Source organism: Otolemur garnettii, unplaced genomic scaffold (assembly GCF_000181295.1).
Source record: "Otolemur garnettii isolate 467f Iridium unplaced genomic scaffold, OtoGar3 scaffold00101, whole genome shotgun sequence".
Classification (NCBI taxonomy): Eukaryota; Metazoa; Chordata; class Mammalia; order Primates; family Galagidae; genus Otolemur; species Otolemur garnettii.
This window is the reverse complement of record NW_003852496.1, coordinates 6,537,415-6,560,803: the sequence shown is the minus strand read 5'-3', so window position 1 is coordinate 6,560,803 and position 23,389 is coordinate 6,537,415. Positions and strand designations below refer to the sequence as shown.

At 44.6% G+C, this 23,389-nt stretch overlaps 1 protein-coding gene across 3 annotated transcripts in view; it reads left to right on the top strand.

The window, feature by feature from the left end:
* PPARG (peroxisome proliferator activated receptor gamma) overlaps positions 1-21,158 on the top strand; it is a 140,022-nt gene extending 118,864 nt beyond the window's left edge. For 2 of the 3 annotated variants that reach the window (XM_023516961.1, XM_003796243.3), the window contains 2 exons: positions 1,652-2,102; positions 20,703-21,156. In XM_023516961.1, coding sequence (XP_023372729.1) covers positions 1,652-2,102; positions 20,703-20,950 — 699 coding nt within the window. In that variant the 3' untranslated portion in view covers positions 20,951-21,156. Of the gene's footprint in view, positions 1-1,651; positions 2,103-20,702 lie in introns of all 3 variants that reach the window. The other variant, XM_023516962.1, reaches the window with a different exon arrangement.
* Positions 21,159-23,389: the final 2,231 nt, after the last annotated feature.

Sequence of the window (23,389 nt, the reverse complement as noted above, 5' to 3'; positions counted from 1 at the left end):
TCCCTATCAAAAAAAAAAAAAAAAAAAAAAAAAAATAATACCGATCCTGAAGAGAAAAAAAGAAACATGAGCAAAATGTCCAGGAAACACGGGAAGGACAGGACGACTGGGTCCCCATTTTCTTGAAGAATTAGGGCTACCATGAGATAGAGTAGGAGGGGGAACCCTGCCTGAATCCGAAGCCAAAGGTCTGGAGACAAACATGCTTTTGAGTTGCCACGTCATCCTGTTTTGCAGTTTACAAAACTGTACAGTTGAAGTCAAGTTTTTGGTAACAAAAGGGAAAATGACTAGAGTGGCTCCAGTAAGTGGTGTTGGTCTGATGTGAAAGTTTGGACATCTGTTCAACATCTGAGTGTTATTTCCTCTGGTTAGAACAGACCCCGCAGTTGGGTGACTGTCCTAGAGAGATTACTGAAGCTGGCTGTAGTGGCCACTCAGGCACACTTCCCTCTGTCCATTCAAGAGGGAATTCTCAGCATTTCTGCTCAAAAGGGACATTACTTTCAGTACAGCAAAGACTTCACGTTCAGTGTGTATGTGTGTGTACGTACGCGTCTCATACCTATCACACTGTTCCTGGGGATGGAACTAGAATCTTCCCCCAGAGAAGAAATGGAAAGCTCTGATCTATCTACTCCCCCTTGGAGGAAATTGAGGCCTAGGGAAAGTAAATCACTTAAATCACACAGCCACAGAATCGAAGCTGGACCCTCAAATCTCACTCCAGAGCTTTGAGACACACAAGCATAGGATATAAGGTTTATTTCCTCATACAGTTCAGTATATGCAATCTAAAATAAATAAAATATTGCCCCTCTCAGTGAGAGGAACCAGGAGAATTTCACAGTGACCACAAATCTTTGGTTAGTTCTATACAAGGAAAGGAAAGAGAAAGAAAATTTCATGACCAACACAACTTGCTTTCGAAAGCACCCTATGCCAAACTTGAGTAATGGATGCACGTATTTTATTGATTATTTGACCCATAGGACTTACTTTAAAATACAAAGTCCAAAACCCTTTTTCCCCCCCACTTTCTGCAGTATAAACCTAAAGGATTTCTACATCTGCTTCCTCTGAAACAGACAGCTTCCAGAGCATTAGAAAAAGAAACAGACATTTTGGGGGCTCGATTTTTCTGATCTGCTTTCAGAGTGATTTTTTTATAGTGAACTATGCTTTATATGCCTGCTGTGTTTCCTTTGTGATCTGAGCAGATTTCATCGAAGACTGAAAAGTTAGGTGCAAGTGGGTATTTTCAACCCTGAATTGCTGAAATGACTTTTTTTATTGAAAGATGGTTAAAAATGTATTTCACTGAAAGCCAAGATAAATAATAGAATTTATATCATTTTAAAAATTAAAGAAAAACACACTCTCCAAACAACAGAATTGGAACTGTTAGCCAGTCATAGGTGAAAGGTGTGTAAATTCAAGAGAAAAAAGACCTAAATTAGTGAATGTGTTTAGTTCCAGAAGATAATTAAGATGCATAAGCAAGGGTATTTTCTCATTATTAGACATCTTCCACTTTAAAAGTCTTAGGGAGCAGCGCCAGTGTCTGTAAAGAAACAATTTTTTGAACTGGGGTGGCATTTGCTGAGAATGAGAAACCCCCGACTCAGCCACGTCTCTGTTTTATTTGCAGCCGTTTGTTATCTATGACATGAATTCCTTGATGATGGGCGAAGATAAAATCAAGTTCAAACACATCACCCCCGTGCAGGAGCAGAGCAAAGAGGTGGCCATCCGCATCTTCCAGGGGTGCCAGTTTCGCTCCGTGGAAGCAGTGCAGGAGATCACAGAGTACGCCAAGAGCATTCCCGGTTTCGTAAACCTTGACTTGAACGACCAAGTAACTCTCCTCAAGTACGGTGTCCATGAGATCATTTACACAATGCTGGCCTCCCTGATGAATAAAGATGGGGTTCTCATATCAGAGGGCCAAGGATTCATGACGAGGGAGTTTCTAAAGAGCCTGCGAAAGCCCTTTGGTGACTTTATGGAGCCCAAGTTTGAGTTTGCTGTGAAGTTCAATGCACTGGAATTAGATGACAGTGACTTGGCAATATTTATAGCTGTCATTATTCTCAGTGGAGGTAAGATTTGCCTTTCCATCTTCTATGAACAAGGGTGGGATGGTGATGGGAGGGCTGAAAGGATTTTGGATTTCCTTACTGTTGGTCTGTGTCCTTTTCACTGTATATTTACCGCACTTTTCATACAGAAGATGCCAATGGCAGAAGGCCATGAGAATCTAACTTCACGCTCAAAATACTGTACCGAGAAAGAGTATCGTCGGTTTGCAGTACGACTGGTCTGGGTATAACCCTGGCTTTTTTATCCCTCACAATATTTTTTCCAGTCAGATCCAATTATGGAATCAAATGCCCTCTTCTCCTTGTTCGTCTTTTTTTCTTTTCTGTGTCTCATTCCTTTTGAAGGCCAGTCCATTCTTTGGTTCATTTAAGTCATGACACATATAACTTTGCTTAACACGAGGCTCTTTTGGATAGAGAAGGTACTACGGAGAGTTTTTGGTCAAATTATGCTCCTGCCCCACCATCAGTAAGATATACGTTTAATGGCTGGGCAGAGTAGCTCAGGCCCGTAATCCTAGCACTCTAGGACTCCGGGCTGGGTGGATCACCTGAGCTTAGGAGTTCAGACCAGCCTGAACAAAGAGAGGCCCAGTCTCTACTAAAAATAGAAAAACTAGTTGGGCATTGCAGCAGGCTCCTGTAGTCCCAGCTACTTGGGAGGCTGAGGGAAGAGGATTTCTTGAGCCCAAGCATTTGAGGTTGCTGTAGAAGCCACAACACTCTACCCAGGGCAACAGAATGAGATTCTGTCAAAAAAAAAAAGGATAGTACTTTGAATTGCTTTCCCAAAATCAGGAATTAAGGAATCTATCTATCTATATATATATGTGTGTATATGTGTGTGTGTGTGTGTGTGTGTGTGTATACTGACCTCCAACAGCTTCTCAGGTGGACCTTCCAATAGCTTCCCTTGAAGTACCTTTGTGTGATTAAGAATGAAATCTGGAGTGGTGCCTGTGGCTCAGTGGGTGGGGCGCTGGCCCCATATACCGAGGGTGGCAGGTTCAAACCCAGCCCTGGCCAAACTCCAACAAAAAATAACTGGGCATTGTGGCGGGCACCTGTGGTCCCAGCTACTCGGGAGGCTGAGGCAGGAGAATCGCTTAAGCCCAAGAGCTGGAGGTTGCTGTGAGCTGTGATGCGACAGCACTCTACCGAGGGTGATAAAGTGAGACTCTATCTCCACAAAAAAAAAAAAAAGAATGCAATCTGAACCAGAGAACACAAAGTAGAGAAATTGAGTTATTTTGTAATTTGTTGTAATTTTGGCCTTGCAAGCACATGACCTAACTCACCAACTCCAAAAGCCAGTTAAATATAACTTTCTTCTTTTTTTTAGGTGTAACTTTCATTAGCCTCTCTCATTTTCAAGTTGAATAAAAGAAAACATGTAAAAGTTGTTCTTAAACAACAGTTTTCATGCTGAGATGACATGAGGTGCACCTTTCATGTGTGCTCTCCAGTGTATCTCCTGTTTGTATAAACTCAGCCATTGTGGAAACTGCACAACTGCACAATGTATAATAAAAAGCAAGATTTGCTCTCGCTCTGTCCAACTGGGAGCAGAAGGCTTCTGAAATCAGATGCATAGTGCATTACTAATAATAATAATAATAACAATAGCAAACATGTAGTACTTACTGCGTGCCAAGCTGCGTTAGCAACCAGGGAGGGAAGTACCATTTTACAAACGAGGAAATCAAAGCACTGGAAGCTTCACTCACTTGCCAGGGCTCCACAGCTAGGAAAAATGGAGCCAGGGCCTGTAATCTCAGCACTTTGAGAGGCCATGGAAGGTGGACTGCCTGAGCTCAGGAGTTTGAGACCAGCCTGAGCAAGAGCGAGACCCCGTCTCTAACAATAGCCAGGCATTGTGGTGGGCGCCTGTAGTCTCAGCTACTCTGGAGGCTGAGGCAAGAGGATGGCTTGAGCCCAGGCATTTGAGGTTGCTGTGAGCTATGATGCCATAGCACTCTACCAAGGGCAACAAAGTAAGACTCTGTCTCCAAAAAAGAAGAATGGAGCCAGGATTGTGAACTATGCAATCTGGCTCCGGAGTCTAGGCTCTTAATTTCTATATGATGCAAAATACTACACTTTAGACGAGAGGGTTCAAATAGATAATAGTATGGCTTAGATTAACATTGGAGCCCGAGGTACAGTGTCGAGTTGTGATTCACTTTAAAATAACTTTTTGAAGTTATGTTTAATAGTACAAAAATATACTATCTGACATGATTTACCATCTTGATCAAATCTACTTCTTAAGTTAATCCTTGGCCCCCATCCCCACCAGAATCTTTGAGCAAAGAGTGAGATTCCAGTATATGTGAGGTTCACTGGGACAAAAATGTTAAGTTTTTAAATACCAGTATGGAAAAAAAGTTGATATTGTTTAGCCAATATTTTAAAGCACACTTTATTTTTCATAAAACATAAAAACATTATCATTTTACATATTTCTAATATTTTTCCTAAGCATACTATATAGCCCATGTGTATACTCTTTCACTTTATCAGTTTCTCGTGTCATGACATACTCTTTGTTAATTAATATTTTTTATTTTTTTTATTTTTTTTTTTGCAGTTTTTGGCCAGGGCTGGGTTTGAACTCGCCACCTCCGGCATATGGGGCCAGCGCCCTACTCCGTTGAGCCACAGGCGCTGCCCTAATATTTTCTAATTTTTTAATAAAAGTAATACATGGTCATTTTATAATTCAAAGAGTACAGGATATTATAAATGAAGGATCTTTGTCCTTAGAATAAAATAGGATTAATAAAAGTTCTATTTCTCCTACCAAAACATTTATATGACAACCCATCTATACAGATACATACTTGCACGTGTATAATACAAGTTGTAACGGTTTATATTCCTGCCATGAATGCTAAGGGGAGCATCTGAAATAAGCCATCAGAGATGGTTAGTTTCTAACTAGGAATGATGTAGATAAGAAACGACCATGATGATTCTGGCCTTTCTGAATCTGACCTTGTTGTTTGGTGGGCACAGTGGACGGCAGGTGGTTCTTTCTAGGGAAGATGCCATTACTATTCCAGCTAGATTTCTCACAAGCTAGGCGATTAAAAATAGGCCTTTAAAATTTTCATTAATTGATCAAGAAACACATCTGGAATAGTTTGATTCAATTTAATTGATAATTGCAGGCTTCAGCTTTGAATTATGAAAATTAAAAATGGTACCATTGGGCGGGGCCTGTGGCTCAGTGAGTAGGGCACTGGCCCCAAATACCAAGGTGGCAGCTTTGAACCTGGCCCCAGCCAAACTGCAACAAAAAAATAGCCGGGCGTTGTGGCAGGTGCCTGTCTGTAGTCCCAGCTACTCGGGAGGCTGAGGCAAGAGAATCGCCTAAGCCCGAGAGCTGGAGGTTGCTGTGAGCTGTGATGCCACAGCAATCTACTGAGGGGGACAAAGTGAGGCTCTGTCTCTAAAAAAAAAAAAAAATGGTACCATTGACCGGCCTTGGTGGCTCACACCTGTACTCCTAGCACTCTGGGAGGCCAAGACAGGAGGATTCCTTGAGCTCAGGAGTTTGAGAGCAACCTGAACAAGATGTCATACCCAGTCTCTACTAAAAATAGAAAAACTAGCTGAGGGTCGTGGCAAGCGCCTGTAGTCTCAGTTAACTCAAGAGGCTGAGGCAGGAGGATTGCTCGAACCCAGGAGTTTAAGGTTGCTGTGAGCTATGATGACCACAAGGCCCTCTAAGCTGGGGCAGCAGTGTGAGACAATGTTACAAAAAGTAAAGAGAAAAAGCAAGATTTACCATGATTTCATATCACAAAAGCCTAATTCTTCCCTGATCAAAATTGGCTTTTGTAAATGAAGTCTATGCAGAGGAAGTAGATAAGAATGAATAAACTACACCACCCACCGTGTTTGTCCAGCTCAGGAATCTCTTCTCTTCTTTCTCAGGCTGCTTAGGTGTAGGCCAGGGAAAGAGCCGTTCAACAGGCCTTCCCAGTCACAGACTGTGCTCCGGTAAGATCAGGATCACAGTCACCTGTGCATGATGAGATCCATAGTCCAGGTTGTGGTTTATTAGAGTAAGACAAAATTTCTCAATTAGTTTTTCCCCCTATTCTGGATTTGCCAGAAAGGGAAAGCATTCATGTATGCCAGGGGCTTGGATCCAGCAAACAGATTTCTGATTCTACCCAGTCTTAACAATGAGTGATCATCTTCTCCTCTGCAGTTTAGTCCAGTCTATCAGTTGCATCAGTGGTTTCAGAAAGATGTGCTTTTGGTATGGATCTAGTTGGCTTCCTTCTGAGCTAGGCTCGGAATCACAGAGCTTTGGCTCTGGGGGAGGCACCTGGGACCCTAGACTGAGGGCAAGATGGGAGAGATGGGCACCATGGAAGGTGGTGCGGAACTGGGTTTTAAGGGAGGGGGTCGCTAGGGGATCCAGAGAGAGGAGTTTGGACAAAAATAACTGATTTGACCCACCTAAGTATTTTTGGACTGCTGCTGTCCAGTTCCAACCCTGGGAACTGCTGATAGAATTTGCTTTGGGCCTTAGATTTGCCTGTGCTCTGCCTCTCTGCTGTTCACGCAGCTTTCACTCCGGCTTACTGAGAAAAGACGACCTAGTTCTTAACTTACCTGCTCTCTCTCCCCCTCTCCACCACCCCAGAGTAAGAATGAGATAATAAGGAACAGCACTCCAGAGCCGGAGAAGCACAGAACTTTTAACGTGCATTCTCTCGTTAGAGCCCCACATGCTCTTATGTTCTTATTTCATAGAAAGAAAAGTGAGGGTCGCAGACATAAGTGATTTGTCTAAAATCTAACAACTACTATGCAGTGGACTAGGGTTGAAACTGCCCCCTCCAGTCACCCTGCCCCCCTCTGCCGCCAGGTCAGCGCAGTCACTCTTGGGTTGGTGGCTGCACCCTGTCTTCCCTTCTGCACATTCCCTAAGGGGTGCCCCACCTCTAAGCCAGGAAAGGTAATCGAGGTAAGTAATAGCTTCCCTTGCACCCTCTGGTCTTCCGGATAGGCCCGTTGGCATCAAGAGCAATAAAACCACCTCCAGCAAGGGCATGTTTGCAACTGGCGCCACAGTGTCATGCCAGCCACACTAGCAGACTCCCCAAACGTAGCCTGCAACCACAGCCAAGTGTACATCTCAGCAAAGCTGACAATCCCCAGGACGCACGAGTGGATGTTTTGCCCCCTTAAGTGTTTGCTGCCTGGGGAAGCAAAGTAGAGGAGAGTTCCAGCTGGAACTCTGCAGCAGGCGAAGCTCTTGTTGTTAATTCAAAACAGTTTGGAGTCCATTTCAGTTCTCCCTGAACTTCCAAGATACGGGGGAGGAAATTCACTGGCTTTTACAATGTATTTTTTAAGACAATCTGGCATTGCTGTCCTAATGGCAAAGAAACGGCAAATATCGCTGCAGCCACGACGGACGGCAAGTCATGCGGCCTTTACCCTCCGGGGTCTGGCGTGGTGGGTGACGCAAACCACCTAGAGGGCAGCCCTATTCCCGGCAAGCCCAACACTGCTCCTTCCCTGCAAAGCTGCTTTGCACAGCTGTTCTTGTTGTGTGATCTGGACGTTTCTGCTGTTGAGCAGCAGGAAGAATAGTCGCAAAAGGGGAAATCGTTCTCATTACTGCTGGCATATCAGGAAGAGTCGATATTCTCTTGTCAATCGGAGAACACCTAGTTCTATCAGGTCAGCAACCGGGTCCCATGTGGCTCACCCATGGGTGATGGCCAGATAGATGGATAGATTTTTTTTTTTTTTTTTTAGATAGGATCTTGCTCTTTCACCCTGGGTAGAGTGCAGTGGCATCATTATAGCTCACTGTAACCTCCAACTCCTGGGGTCAAGTGCTCCTCCTACCTCAGCCTCACAAGTAGCTGGGACTACAGGTGCATGCCACCATGCCCGGCTACTTTTTCTATTTTTTGTAAAGATGAGGTCTCTGGTCTTGCTCAGACTGATCTTGAACTCTGACCTCAGATGATCCTCCCACCTCAGCCTCCCGGGGTGGTAGGATTACAGGTAGTGAGCTACCTTGCCTGGACAAGACTTTTTCATTTGCTAGAGTGAAAGTAGAATCAGAGTACAGCGGTGGCCCAGCATAAGCTAGATGCTTGTTGAATGAATAATCTGAAATAATAATAATAATAATAATAGCTACCTTTGTTGGCTACTTCAGTGCATGCCGGAGTACACGTATGTGTTGGGCACTCCACACACAGTCATAATCTCTGTCTAATCTTTCCTGCAGTTCTCCATGACCTTTTGTTAGCCCCATTTTACAGATGGAGAAAACAGCAGCTTAGATCGGTTAAGCAATTTGCCTAAGGTCACAGAGCTACTAATTGGCGAGGCCAAGGCTCTCTCAGACCTCAGAACTGGTGTGCCTTACCTGTGTTGAGAGGTGGAAGCTTCTTAATTACTTTGGACTTAGAGTTCTGTGGCAGTTTCAAAAACTACCTATTTCTATACTGCCTCCAAATATTATAATTAAGGATTTCCAGGTTATAGTTCAGATTTTACTTACTAATATCCAAAGATTTTACTTACTAATATCTTAAGACAGCATTTTTACCTAACAAAATTACACGCTAGGCTGTGAGAATTGCTTGGGGAAGGAACAGTGCCAAGTGAGGAAAGACAGGTGGTCTGGTTCTTAAATTTGTTCAGAGAGCGGGGCACCTGGAAATAATGGTGCTGTTTGCAGAACTCTGCCCAAGACGATAACCTTTAAGTAACTAAGTAAGCACATTTCTGCAGAATCAGATAACCATCTTATGCCAGGTTCTGATGTAGATAAGTGGTTGCAGAAAAATTCATGGGAGGAATTTTAAATTGTTAAAGTACCATCCGGTACCTCACAAGCAGAATGACCCTTCCTCCACTGTCCAAGCAAAGCCCCTCAATCCATCTCACAGAACACAAGTGTTCTGCAAGCGCAGAGTTTGAGGAACACTGGTTTGGAAATGTCCCATCTCTCTTCCCCTGTCTCTCAACTGCCCTTCAGAATTTTTAGAGTATTCCCAGCTACTCTAAAAAGCATCATCTTCTCCCTGCGTACCTGCAAAGGCCTAGGATTTTCCTGAGGAACCCCAAGCTTAGGGAGCCTCTGCTCATTATAGCCCAGGGGATTCCACACCCTCTGAGTCTGTTAGCATCTTTCTTATTAGTTAACTGAGCAGGAGACAAAACCCAAAACATTTTAAGACTTCGATATCAAAAATACTGTGAACAATAGGCCCACATTCTTCTCCCTCTCCTGTACCAGTTCCATATTCAGCCGCCTGATCCATCATGGGGCTTTCTGGCCAAGATGCAGGCTGGTGCCCACATGGTGAAAGTTGTTTCTTTGATTCTTCTGGTGACATTACAGATGAACAAGGACATCTGCTTTCTCTTGAACAGGACAGCCAATGAGTGTTATTGATGGTTCGTACCCCCGTCTGGGCTGTGATTGTGGATGAGAGTAGTAAAGCTTGTGTATTAATTGGATAAATATTTAATGGGCACCAACGCTGTGTCTACACAGGTCATGAGGCTCTTCCTTTAAAAGCCCGCACCCCCCCCGCCCCAGTGGTGTTGCCATGACGGGTTGGCAGAACGGCTTTGAATAGTGACTCACTTTGAGTTATCTAGAAATGTCCCCTCATTTCACTGTTTTCATAACCCCATAGATTTGGTTAGACGGGGGTGAATTCTCAACTGGCACCCAAATTCTAAAAACCAGAGAGCTGAGGGTGGGGATGGGGTGATAGGGAGGAGATGAAACAGCCTAGGATCATCTGATAAAACATATGTTTGCACACACACAAGCTTTTGTTTTGTTTTGTTTGCCTTTTGTTTTTGGCCAGAGCTTTTGTTATTTGTAGACTATGGATGCATCTTTATCTGTGACTGCTTTAGAAATAAAATCCCCTCCTCAGCCCCGGGCTGGGGAGGTTAGGATCAGCACGGCCAGCCCAGTGGTGGCTGAGCCAGAGGCAGACCACGGAGGAGTGGAATGCTGAGTCATTCTGTCCCCACACCGGCAGTCCTGGGAGAGGTTCAGTCAGTCAGGCAGTGGGCTGCGTGGTGGAGCACTTTATCATTTGGGGCTCTCATAATGTGTGTTTAAACTCTGGGTGACCCCAGGCAGCCTTCCAGCCTGGCACAAGTCACCCAGACATTCAGACAGATCATCTGCAGTGAGGAAGAATGAAACCAAGCAGGCCACGCCGCCGCTGCTCGCAGAGAGGCGGCTAAGGAGTTGCTCAGTTCTAGAGAACTTCGCGGGCAGGGGGTGGGGGATGGGGGGCTGCCAGCTTCACAAGTAAGTAGACCAGAAGAGGCAGGAGGGCCTAGTGGAAAGCTTAGGGATCACATGGACCAGAGTCCAAAACCCCCCGACGCCATCTCTCGCGGCAGGTGCGATTGTGGGCAATTATTCACCTCCCTGAGCCTTAATTGCCTTATCAGTACCCTGTGCAAGTGAAGCCTCTGGCACAGCGCCTGGGACCTGTTAAGTACACAATAAATGCTGGAATAATTTTTCCTTTGTCCCTGCATGATATGATTTGAAGTAGCTTCGCTCAATCCTGCCAGTCATATTGCTTGAAATTCCAATAGTCATTCTTAAAATCCTTTATTACAATATAAATACTCCGGGGCAGATAATCCCTTTATCAGCCCTTGGTAAGGGATTAAGTGTGGGCTGAGAACAAACCCAGGGATTCTGGAGGAAGGGAGGTCCCCGGAAGTAAGGGGAGAATCCGAAGCCCTGCTGCACCCCCAGAGAGGACAGTCAGGATGGTATCCCCCAGAATTCCCATCAACTTTCTGGGGACATCATGTGTTCAGAGGTCATTTTTAGAGATCATGCCCAAGGGCTCATGAGATCACAGATTTTTCTCAAAGACATTGGAAGGGAAGACACTGGGGTGTGGGGGTGTGGAGAAGCGATACTTGGCAACTTGTTATTTTGCTTACTGTCTTTGGTGTTGCCATTTCTAGAGGTGGAGGGAGGAAAGAAAAGTAGGCGTTCTTAGTCCTCCCTTCTCTTCCTTTCCTTCTCTCTTTATTTTTTTCCTACCCTGAACACGGCAGGATTGAGGCATGAGTGTGTCAGGTTAGTGGGAGAAGATCATTCTTCTCCACATTTCCACTCCACCCTCCTTCCTCTGCCCGCCCCCCTACCCCTCATTTCTAGCCCTTCTTGGACACAAAAGAAGCCAGAATGTTCTACATGGCTTCATTTAAGAGAAGAAGGCAGACTGCTTCCCTGGTCCCGACAGAAAGGAGGGGTGCAAACCACCCGGCTGTACTTAAATTGAGTGACCTGGAATAACCTGACCAACAAAAGGGCCCTAACCCAGGATACAGGGAGATAGGAACCCGGGCACTCCACAAGGCAGGACAAAAGTGTCAAGTCCATTTCCATTCTGAGAGACCTAGAGACAAACCGGAGGCCACACTCAATTCACCGAGGTGCTTTCAAGTGAAAGAGTTTGGAACGTGGCGGAGAGGAAAGGGTTACCCACGTCGTCACCAGATGGGTTTGTGTCGTTCTGTGGTTTGGGAGTTGGCTTTCTGTAGGTGTGAGTTAAGTGTCTGAGATGAGCTACTTAAGGGACAGATAAAAGAAGAAATTAGCTGGGTTTGGTTTTATTGTTGTGGTTATCCGCCTCCTCCATCCTGGCTAAATCATATATATTAGAATTGGACATACAGAAAGCATTTATAAGTGGGAAGCCGTTGTTTCGAGAGGGAAGCGTCAGGATGTTAGCCTGCTTCAGAGAACTCTCTAGCCCCACTGCAGCCGGTGCTGCTGGCAGGTGATCTTCATCTGTTTGTGAAAGCATTTGCAGCATCTCTGTTTTATGTTGTCCCCTTTCCCTGGAGAACAGCAGTAAACGTCATGGCTCCTAAAATCACCCAGTGCTCAGACCTCTAATTAATTTAGACTAGCCCTGCTAGCATTGCTAATAAATCCTGAGCAAGGTGCAGTCCCAGAAGTGGAGAGGGGAAAACATCTGGAGGTGGGGAGAAGCCTGGGAAGACAGGAGCCACAGAAGGAGAAAGGCTAGGAAAGCTGTGGGAGGGACCCACGGAAATCAGAAATGAGAGAGGTGGGAGGGAAAGTGAGAAGTTTAAGCCATACTATCAAATGTGGTAACAACTCACTCACTATGTGCCAGACGCTGCGGTGAGCACTTTCAATGACAGAGTCCCCATTTTATCCTCTAAACAACACTGTCAGTTACATTACCCTTACAGCTCCATTCTTTAAGTGAGGAAACCAAGGTACAGAGAGGTTATAGGAACTTGACCAAAGTTAGGTAACTTGGAAAAGTTGGAATTCCAGCTGTTTCTCACTAAGCCAGTGGTGCTTCTCCTGGGCTGCACTTTAGAATCGCCTGGGAGCTATTACAAATCCTGAGGGTCGTACCCTGGGCCAAGTAAATCAGAGTCTCAAGGCCTGGGTCCCAAGCATTAAGCATTAGCTTGTTTTTAATGTCCCTGGATGATTTCAGTGTGTAGCCAAAACTGAGAATCCCTGTACTAGATCAAGCTTCACTTCACATTTTTGGGTTTTTAGACAGGAACATGTTCTGTTGCCTGGGGAGAGTGCTGTGGTGTCAGCCTAGCCCACAGCAACCTCAAATTCTTGGGCTCAAGAAATCCTCTTGCCTCTGCCTCCCAAGGAGCTGAGGCACCTGCCACAACACCCAGCTAATTTTTTCTACATTTTTAGTTAGAGACAGGGGTCTTGCTCTTGCTTAGCCTGGTCTCGACTTGAGCTCAAGTGCTTCTCCCGCCTCAGGCTCCCAGAGTGCTAGGATTACAGATGTGAGCCACCATGCCCAGCCACAAGTTCAAATTTAAATATGAGAGAACACATGTGAAAGGTTCTCAAATTATTTTTTCCTACAGGTAGGATGGTAGAAAGGAATTGCTGTAGGGCCACACCAGCGTTGACTTAGCTGAGTGCACAGGTTTGCCTCACGCCCACCAAGATGCTGATGGATAGATCAGAAGAGTATCCCTGGAAGCATTTCTTTAAGAAAGTAGTAGATTTAGGCACCACGGCTTTTTGTTTTGTTATTGTTCTTAAACCATCTTACATACGTGCATTCAGCCACAGAATGAAAGCCAAGCACGTATGGTGGCTCGCACCTGTAATCCTAGCATTTGGGGAGGTGGAGGAGGGAGGACCTCTTGAGGTCAGGATTCCTTGAGATCATCTGGAGTGAGAGCAAAATCCCATCTCTATAAAAATTAGAAAAAGTACTGGATGGAGTTGAAACACATTCTTCTTAGTGAAGTATCACAAGAATGAAAAAGCAAGTATCCAACGTACTCAACACCAACGTGAAGCCAGTAGATGATCTACTACTTGTCCACACAAGTGAGAAACTCAATTTAATTCAAGTTAGAGGGTGGGGAGAGTGGGGGGCATGGAGGAGGAGGAGGGGAGGAAGAAGGGGGATTGACATGCTTCCTCTTAACGGGCACAGTGTGAGGGTATACGGCACACCTGGGTGTGGGACACAACTACAACAGGGACTCTACCTAACAAATGCAAACATTGTAACCTAATGTGCCCTCACATTAATCTGAAAAAAAAAATTAGAAAAATTAGCCAGCCATGGTAGCAGGCACCTGTAGTCTCAGCTACTTGAGAGGCTGAAGCAGGAGGGTTGCTTGAGCCCAAGAGTTTGAGGTTGCCATGAGCTATGATAACATCTCTACACTCTAGCTGGGGTAACAGAGTGAGATTCATTTCAAGAGATAAGAAAGAAAGAAAACCTACAGGATGAGAACTTGCCCAAACCCTCAAATATGTCCGCATCAGGAATTGTTTTCTTGCACTCCTGAATTTCTGCTCTGACCAAGAACAACTCAAAAACCTTTCATTTCTTGACTGTTTATATGCCACCCACGCCCGCTGACACTCCTGACTCCAATCCTGCCAGAAACTGCCTTTCAGTGAACAAACACAGAGAACTGTAATATTTTCCTTTACCTATTTCATTCTTACCATGACCTTAGGGGAAAAGTGTCATTGTTATGTTAAATATTAAGCTCAAACCCAGAAAGACTAAATGATTTGTCCAAAGGCACACAAAGCTGAAGTGGGAGAGAGACAGGGTTCAAACGCAGTCTTCGATTTCCAAATGGATTGCACCCTGAGAACATGTGTGTGAGTTTAGAGAGCAGGGCAGCAAAGACAATGAGAGGGAAGTACAAAAGAAAGCCAGTCCACAAAGTGCTGAGGTCCACAAGGAGCCCTCCCTCCCCTCGGTGTTGCTCTCACCCCTGAACTAAGGTCTTTTGTTGTGATTACAGCTGCCCCACAATCATACTTGGTGGTTCTAAATGCCCTGGGTCCAGTCCCTTTCAGATTAGTCTCCATCAAGAGCCAGTAGGGAGAGATGGAGAGCCAGGACGGCAGCTCCTGGACCAGAGACAGAATGATCTGCTTCCGTTTTTCTGCCTTTCCTTCAGGAGACCCTGTGGTGGCTCTCCGGTTCCCAGCTGAGCTGATTCCTCAGAAAATCTGTGTTAGGGAAACTCCTCACCCAGGTGGGCAGATCCCAAGAGGGTCAGAGATTTTGAATCTGCTTGAGATAAGCTCTTCTTAACAGAACCAGATCTGGATAAGATGGAAGCTTTGTAGATTTGCTCATAATCAGCAGTGCTCTCTAATCAATTCCAGGACTGTGTGGATGGAGACCGGAAAGGTTTCTTTCCCAATTCTTAGCAGCCTGGGGATTGAGGAACCAGTAATTAACTCCAGCCTCCTGGAGAGGAGAGCTAAGTCCTGGAGTCTGTGAGTCAACACACACTTCCCAAAAGGACCCTCTAGGCAGCCCAGGCCAACAAAGGGGGCCCTTGACCCTGACCCTCTTCTAGACTCACCACTAATCCTCAGCAAGGTGCAGGAGGAGGGTCTCTTCTAAGTAGAAGGTGTCGGGCGGCACCTATGGCTCAGGGAGTAGGGTGCTGGTCCCATATACTGAGGGTGGCAGGTTCGAACCCAGCCCTGGCCAAAACTGCAAAAAAAGAAGAGAGAGAGAGAGAAAGGTGTCTGGGGGCTCTGGTCTGAGTGGAGAAGGAAGGGAACAGCTCTGGGTGTTTGGACAGATTTCCATGACACCTCGCTAGCACAGTTAAGGTCTGAGAGTACGTGGAGAGGAAAGTGGAAAGAAGAGAGGGGAGCAGGGGAGGCCTTGTAGCCAGTTGGAGAGTAAAGGGCAGGGAGCAACCCTGGAAAATCTCTTTTGCCCTTGACTCTAGGGCTTGCTTAAGACCAAAGGAATGAGGCCAGGAGTTCAAGACCAACCTGAACAACAAAGTAAGACTCTGTTTCTATAAAAATTTTTAAAAATTACCCAGGCATGGTGGCTCATGCCTGTTGTCCCAGCTACTTAGGAGTCTGAGACAGGAAGATTGCTTGAACCCAGGAGTTTGATGTTGCTGTGAGCTACAATGATGCCCGCACTGCAGCCGGGGTGACAAAGCAAGACCCTGTCTCAGAACAAAACAACCGCAGAGGAAGCTTTTCTTTTTAAAATAAGCCATGGGTTCTAAATTTAATGTGTAAGCCTGTTAATACACCTTTCAATTAGATTTTTGGGTTTATTTCCCCAGTTGAATTATCCAGAGGAAATTATTAATACAAATGAGAATAAATGTTAGAACTTTAGATAGGGTCTTGGTGACTACCTATTTAGTTTACAGAGGGGAAATTGAGCCTAGTGACCTTCATGGGTTTGCCCCAGGTCACAGAGCTGGTGAGTGAAGCCCTAGAAGTAGAAAATGTGACTTGCCCCCCTCTGCTGCCTTCCTTCCCAGAACCATTTCGCTTTGACAGAGGCTCAGTCAGGGGGACAGTGGGACTGATCTGTAAATGATCTAACTTGTCATTGCAGAAAATGTACTTAATCCATGGCAGAATTTCAGCCCCTCAGCCAAACTTCATCCATCACATCATAAAGAATAATTTGCCAAAGAGAGGTTTGAAAATCCAAACCAGATTCTTCCCTACTCCTAGAGGGGCTGGCTCCGTTACACCGCACCAAGCCAACACTTTCCAGCCAGCCTTTCGCTGTTTAGGGTTTGATCGTTTGATAAATGAGATCTAGTAGATTAACGTCATCCCTTCAGCAGAATTTTTGACCCCACTGATGCTACTCCAGAGGAAGGGGATAGAGAAATGGCTCTCAGAGCCAGTGCCCAGGCTGCAGAGAGCCTGGCTGTGTGGTCTCAGCCCCTGGAAGAGCCTCGCTCAACACCTGTCTTTACCTCAGTTGCTGCCGCTCAGATGCACATGCTCGCACACTGCCCTTGGCCTTTGAGATCTCGAACATTTGTTAAGACGGAGGATTGGCAATCATTAAACGAAGGGCACCAAGCTGGGATCCAGCTTCACTTGAAGCATCGGTGAAGAGCACGATTCCTTCTCAGAATCTGAGATTGATTTTTTTGCTGATGATTCAAAAATCCAATGCTAAAATTCTGAAAAGAAAAAAATTATGCTTTGCCCAATTTAATGGGATGTGTTGGAGGAGTTAAGAGAAAAAAAATCAAACCAAAGACGATTTCCTTCTGTAATGGCAAGCAAAGATACCTCTGAAAGTTAATTTAGGAGAATGTTTATAGTTCTGAAAATCCCACTCTGAGACCACTCTGGGTGCTCACAGTGATCTCCTGAGCCTCCCCTTGCAGGATAAAGGTGATTCAAGTTTATTGGGTAGAATACACCGCTTACAGAGGACTTCCTTGCTGTATGGCGATTCCACCTTCAGGCTCATTCACCAATCAGCAGAATTGTGCTTTTTCCATCCAGGGCTCTTGGCCAGAACAACCCTCTCTCACTGATTAACTCAGTCAACCGAGCGCGTCCTGTGTTTCCACCGGTGTTTCAGAAATAATCAGGACACAAATTTCTGCCCTTACGGCCTTGAGAGAGGAGAAACAAGAAACTCAGTACTGACACGACCAGGTCCTCAGCTTTGGGGTAGAGCACTTGGAATCAGACAGACTTACAGCCAGATGTCAGCGCTGCCATTTACTTGGAGCGGCAGACGTTGGCAAGGATTAACTCCATTCTCTAAATTGTCATTTCCCTCTCCATAAAGTCTGTCCTCTCAGGGTTAGTGTAGAGATGAAATGACAAATTGTGCATGAGGCCCTTAGCACAGTTTTGGGAAACAGTAAGCATTCCGTGAACATAATCGGGGGTACTAGTAACTGAGATGTTTATAGGATGCTATGGGGGCCCAGAGAAAGGCGATTAGAAGAACAGGGGAGAGGAAGGGATCTCTGTCAAGGAAGGACTCCCCGACCCAGTCCTGTTATGGGCTGAAGGGAAGGGGACAATGTCTCAGGGAAGAGGAACAGAATCTGCTTAAGCACAGAGTCCTGACCGAACACTGTGTGTTTGAGGAACTTGGCACAGAAGAAGCTTAAGACCCCTCAATGCAGAGCAAAGGGACAGTTACAGAAACGGAGGCTACAGGGCGACCAGGACGAGGCCATGGAGGGTGTTAAAAGGCAGGTAAAATGCACACAGTGAAGGGGGAACGAGTTCAGAGTTTTAAAAGAGAGTAAATGACCTTCAAGAGCTTAAATTTGAAATCAATCCAAGATTGTCAAGCGAGTGTCCTAAATGTTGTACATTAACCTTGGCTCTGGGGAGCCTTAGTGAGAAAACTTATATTCTGACCCAAGGCAGCAAACTTAGAAATTAGAAAATAAAATTTTAAAAAAAGGAAACAAAAGCCAAACTTCCTACTTGGAAATTTTAAAACGCGTTTCTCTATAACTCTTGGGTTAAAAATAAAATCAAGAGTTGTAAGACAGGCTATTTAGAAAAGAATTATGAGAGGACTCTTTCTGAAAGCCCATGGGATGAAACCAGAATGGCACGTAATGGGAAAATTTGGAGTCTTGTTTACATTTATTAGAAAACGTGTTATTAAAACGTGTTTTTAAAAATACCAAAATGAAATGAATTAAGCAGTCAACTCACAAAACTGAGAGAGGAAAGTAAACCCAAAGAAAGTTAAAAAGAAGGAATCAGATGTGTTAGCAACAAAGCACAGTTTTTAAAAACAGAGTTTATCAAGGGCGGTGCCTGTGGCTTAAAGGAGAAGAGCGCCGGCCCCATATGCTGGAGGTGGCAGGTTCAAACCCAGCCCTGGCCAAAACCTGCAAAAGAAAAAAAAAAAAAACCACCAAGAGTTTATTAATAAAACCAAAAGCTCTACTTTGTAAAAAGCAAAAAATAAATAAACCTTGGACCAATCAGATTTTTTAATGAGATAATACACAAATAAAGAGCATAAAGTAAAGGACCACCAATAAAAAGAATAGATTTCAAATTCTAAGACAGTATCATATACAGCTCGGCTCTCATAAAAGTTAACTAGAATTTTAGTTTATAAATAATAGAAAGCCTGAATAGATTCGGAACTATGGGAGAGAATGAAAGGTGGTGGCAGATTTATCACCAAGCTCAGATGATTCTGTAAATAGATTCTCAGGAGCAGATAACTACTCTACAGACACAGAGGAAAAACTTCTAACTCAGACTAGTTAACGTTTATTACCAAAACAGGCAAAGGATGGCACCAAAAATAACTCTGGGTCTGTATCATCTACAAATATAAAAACACTGAATAAAATATTAGCAAATGAGTGCAAAGGTGTAAGAAAATCTGTTAATATTATTCACGATACTAAGGTTAGGATAAAACCCTATCTCTTTATACATCCTCTCTCCTTAGATAGAAAAATTGTAAAGCATTTGATAAAACTCAGCAACATTCCTGCCTAAAACAAAAATGAAAAGCTCTGGGAGGCTCGGCGCCTGTGGCTCAAGTGGCTAAGGCGCCAGCCACGTACACCTAAGGTGGTGGGTTCGAATCCCCAGCCCGGACCCGCCAAACAACAATGACGGCTGCAACCAAAAAATAGCCGGGCGTTGTGGCGGGCGCCTGTGGTCCCAGCTACTTGGGAGGCTGAGGCAGGAGACTCGCTTGAGCCTAGGAGTTGGAGGTTGCTGTGAGCTGTAATGCCACGGCACTCTACCCAGGGGGACAGCTTGAGGCTCTGTCTCAAAAAAAAAAAAAAAAAAAGAAGCTCTGGGATAGGCAGGAATAAAACATACCCAATATATTCTATAACAAACATCATAGTAGTTAGTGAGCCATCAGAAGCATTTCTTTCAAAGTTAGGGATAAAATAAGAAAGCTTGCTATTGCTATTATTATTTAATACCATATTGGAGGGTTTTGCAATCACAGTATAGCAAGGAAAAGAAATGAGAAGCATAAACACTGCAAAAGAAGAAATCAATAAAACTACCACTGTATTTGCAGATGTCATTGTCTACCCCCCCAAAAGTAAAAATCCATGATTAAAAACTATTTGGATGCCAGGTACAGTGGCTCACTCCTGTAATACTCGCACTCTGGGAGGCCGAGGCAGGAGGATCACCTGAGCTCAGGAGTTCGAGACCAGCCTGAGCAAGAGTGACACCCCATCTCTAAAAACTAGCCAGGCCTTGTGGTGGGCACCTGCAGTCCTAGCTACGTGGGAGGCTGAGGCTAGAGGATCACTTGAGCCCAGGAGTTTGAGGTTGCTATGAGCTATGATGCCACAGCGCTCTATCCAGGGTGACAGAGTGAGACTCTGTCTGGGGGAAAAAAAAAACTATTTGAACTGACAAGAGTTCAAAAACTTGAAATAGTTTCAATCCAGTGAAATCAGCATAAGTTTTCTACACATCAGCAGGGATATGTTAAAAGATGTAATGAAAAGGAAGAATCCATTTGCAAAAAAAGCCATAAAAGTATCTCAGAATAAATCTAACAAGATTTATATGAAGAAGAGCATAAGAAGTTTAAAAGTATAGTTGACCACCTCCCTACACTGACCACTTCCTTAAATTGGCCTAATTTTCACAGACTGAACACAGATATGTACGTATCAGCACAGTAAGCCTGGTTCCTTATGTTGACATCCTCTGTATGTTGACCAGTTTGTTTCAGTCTGTTGGGTGGTCAACTTACTGTAATGTAAGCTGAAATTTCACAAACTGAAATAAGCATAATTAGTGAAAATTACCTGCAGTCTCACCACTCAGAAGAAACCTCTACTGAATTGTTAGGGGTCTGTCCTTCTGAACTGCATCAGCATTTAAAAACTATGTTTTGTCATGTCGGAATGAAATACACTATGTATGAAGTGGGGCTAAGAAAGAAGATAGAGGCTATAAAACACAGATTTGTTAGGAAGGAGCAGAGATTGAAAATTAGATTTCGGAGTAGATGCATGAGCAGGAGAGGCCTCAGTTTGATGACAGGATGACTTAGATGCCATGTTACATCCACCACCAGATTCAGTCCGAGGCAGGAAAAGAAGTCCCCTGGAAAGAGCTCTGATTGGCTCGGTTTTAATTTCATCCTCAATTCTGCTTACCCTCCATCCACACCCTATTTTAGAAATAAAGCAAAACAAACCAAACAAAACCAAACAGTTGAGTGGTTGGGCTTTGACTCAACCCCCTGTTGTATCTCCCTTTCTGTTCCCCAGACCGGCCCGGTTTGCTGAATGTGAAGCCCATCGAGGACATCCAGGACAACCTGCTGCAAGCCCTGGAGCTCCAGCTCAAGCTGAACCACCCTGAGTCCTCTCAGCTCTTTGCCAAGCTGCTCCAGAAAATGACAGACCTCAGACAGATCGTCACGGAGCACGTGCAGCTCCTGCAGGTGATAAAGAAGACGGAGACGGACATGAGTCTGCACCCCCTCCTGCAGGAGATCTACAAGGACTTGTACTAGCGGGGTCCTGATCCACTGACGGCGTTTCCCTTCTTCCAATTGCACTATTACTTTGAGGGAAAAATCTAACACCTAAGAAATTTACTGTGAAAAAGCATTTTAAAAAGAAAAGGTTTTAGAATATGATCTATTTTATGCATATTGTTTATAAAGTACATGTACAATTTACTTTTAATATTAAAAATTACTGTATTATGAAATTGCTGATGGCAAAGGCTGAGTCTGGTGTGTCCCCGCTCCACCCACCCACCTACCCCCCTGCCTTTTTTTTCCTTTTATTTTCTTCTCAGACCTTTCTTTCCTTCCATTGTTTTTTCCTTACTTCCTTTTTCTTTTTCTCTTCTTAGGCATTTTTTAAAATGTGAAAGGAACGGCTGATAAACTTTCACTCTCGGTAAATTAATTTTTCACTCCATTTACAACTGTTCTGAACTCTCCCACCTGCTTTAACCATCACAGCCATAGAACTTCCAGACTAAAAACTGCTCAAAGCGTGTGTTTTGTAACCTGGATGTGCTAGTTTGGCAGCATCTCCCGAGGCTTCCCAAAAGTAATGCTGCCTTCCACACTCCTCAGACACCAGCAGCCTATTCTATATACTGCCTGTTAGGGGGACGCTGGCACCTACCCACAGAGCCAGCGTGGACTGAACAAGGAGCACTGTCCGAAGCTCTGTGGGACACAGACGTGTTTTAAAGATTTGGGCACCTGCCAAAAGGAATTTACAGTTAATCAGAGGAGCATAGATGAATCTTTCTTCAAACAGGCTCTAATACCCAGTAGAATGACGTGCCAGGTGAATGGGGCAGACTCTTAAGTGCGCTAAGATTTCGAAGGAGGTGAAGATGAATGAAGATTGGAGTATCAGAAAGGAATCTGCAGATTTGTTGAAGCAGGGCTCAAGGAAGTGTTGGACTGGGATAGACAGGCAGTAGGAGAAAAGACATTTTCCTAAACCAAAACAGGAGCAACGACAACAAAAGAATGAAGAAGAGCCACTTTCTGGTTCCTGCTCCACGCAGAGCAATTTTTCTATGTCATCCTTCTCAGAACTCCTTTGCCCCAAGATTTCTTTTTTTTTTTTTTTTTGAGACAGAGCCTCAAGCTGTCCCCCTGGGTAGAGTGCCGTGACATTACAACTCACAGCAACCTCCAACTCCTGGGCTCAAGCGAGTCTCCTGCCTCTGCCTCCCAAGTAGCTGGGACCACAGGCGCCCGCCACAACGCCCGGCTATTTTTTGGTTGCAGCCGTCATTGTTGTTTGGCGGGTCCGGGCTGGGGATTCGAACCCACCACCTTAGGTGTACGTGGCTGGCGCCTTAGCTGGTTGAGCTATAGGCGCCAAGCCTGCCCCAAGATTTCTTACTTTCTGAATTCAAAGGTTACGTATTTGTATCACATATGTAATGCTTGCCTCCCCAACAAATAGACTGTAAGTTCCCTAAAGGGAGGGACTTTTTAGCACAATTAATAGATCAGTTGGTTAAAGCCACCAAATACACTTTCACTGGCTACTCAAGAAGCCATCATACCATGTCTTTGAAGAATGTCTTATAATCAAAATATCTTGGGTGGCACCTGTGGCTCAAGGAGTAGGGCACCAGACCCATATACTGGAGGTGGTGGGTTCAAACCCGGCCCCAGCCAAAAACTGCAAAAAAAAAATCTTAAGGCCTCTGTTATCTGGAATGGTTGTTTCCATTGACCTAAATTATATCCCTGCCACTTTCCCTTTGTTTATCTTGCCGTATGGTATGCATTTACACTCCGGAGTACTAAGTTTAGATTTGAGACTTTGAAGCCGAAAGATTAAGAAAGCCCTTTTCATCTTTGACTTAAAAATAAGCATATCCCCAAAGAATACAGCTGGAGAAGTGAGTCCTGACCCCAGCCCTGAAAATGTAGGATCTCTTAACCTTTAGGAGAAACAACTTGGGAGCTCAAACCCTTAGAATAACAGAGACGGCCAAGTCACTGGGGCACCAAAGACTGAAGCCGTTGTCTACGTGACATCAAAACAGTTGGAAGGAAAGTGACAAATTCAGTCAGTCATATGGCTCTTTTTTTCTTCCTTGATGCCAAACATATTTTGAAACATCCAGATGACTGACTGGAGTCTTCGTGCTGTTTGTCCCACGTCTAGAGTTTATCCCATGTTAAGAGATCTTGAGAGAGAGCCACAAGCAGAAGGCAAGGTAAAGAGCCCACCTCCAAGGAGCTCCCTCGTTTACAAGGTTTCTCAAACAAAAAGTCTTTCAGCTCAGGCTGATCTCAGTTCCCACCCGCGCTCTCCAGCTGTCCAAGCCTTTCCACATTATTGGAACTGTTCTTGCCAATGGAGGGAGGAAGAGAGAAGCTCTCAGCGCTTTGGCACTGATGGTTAGCATTAAATAGCTTTTAAATCCTGGCAGCTTGCAAATTCCCATCTCTCTGACTTTT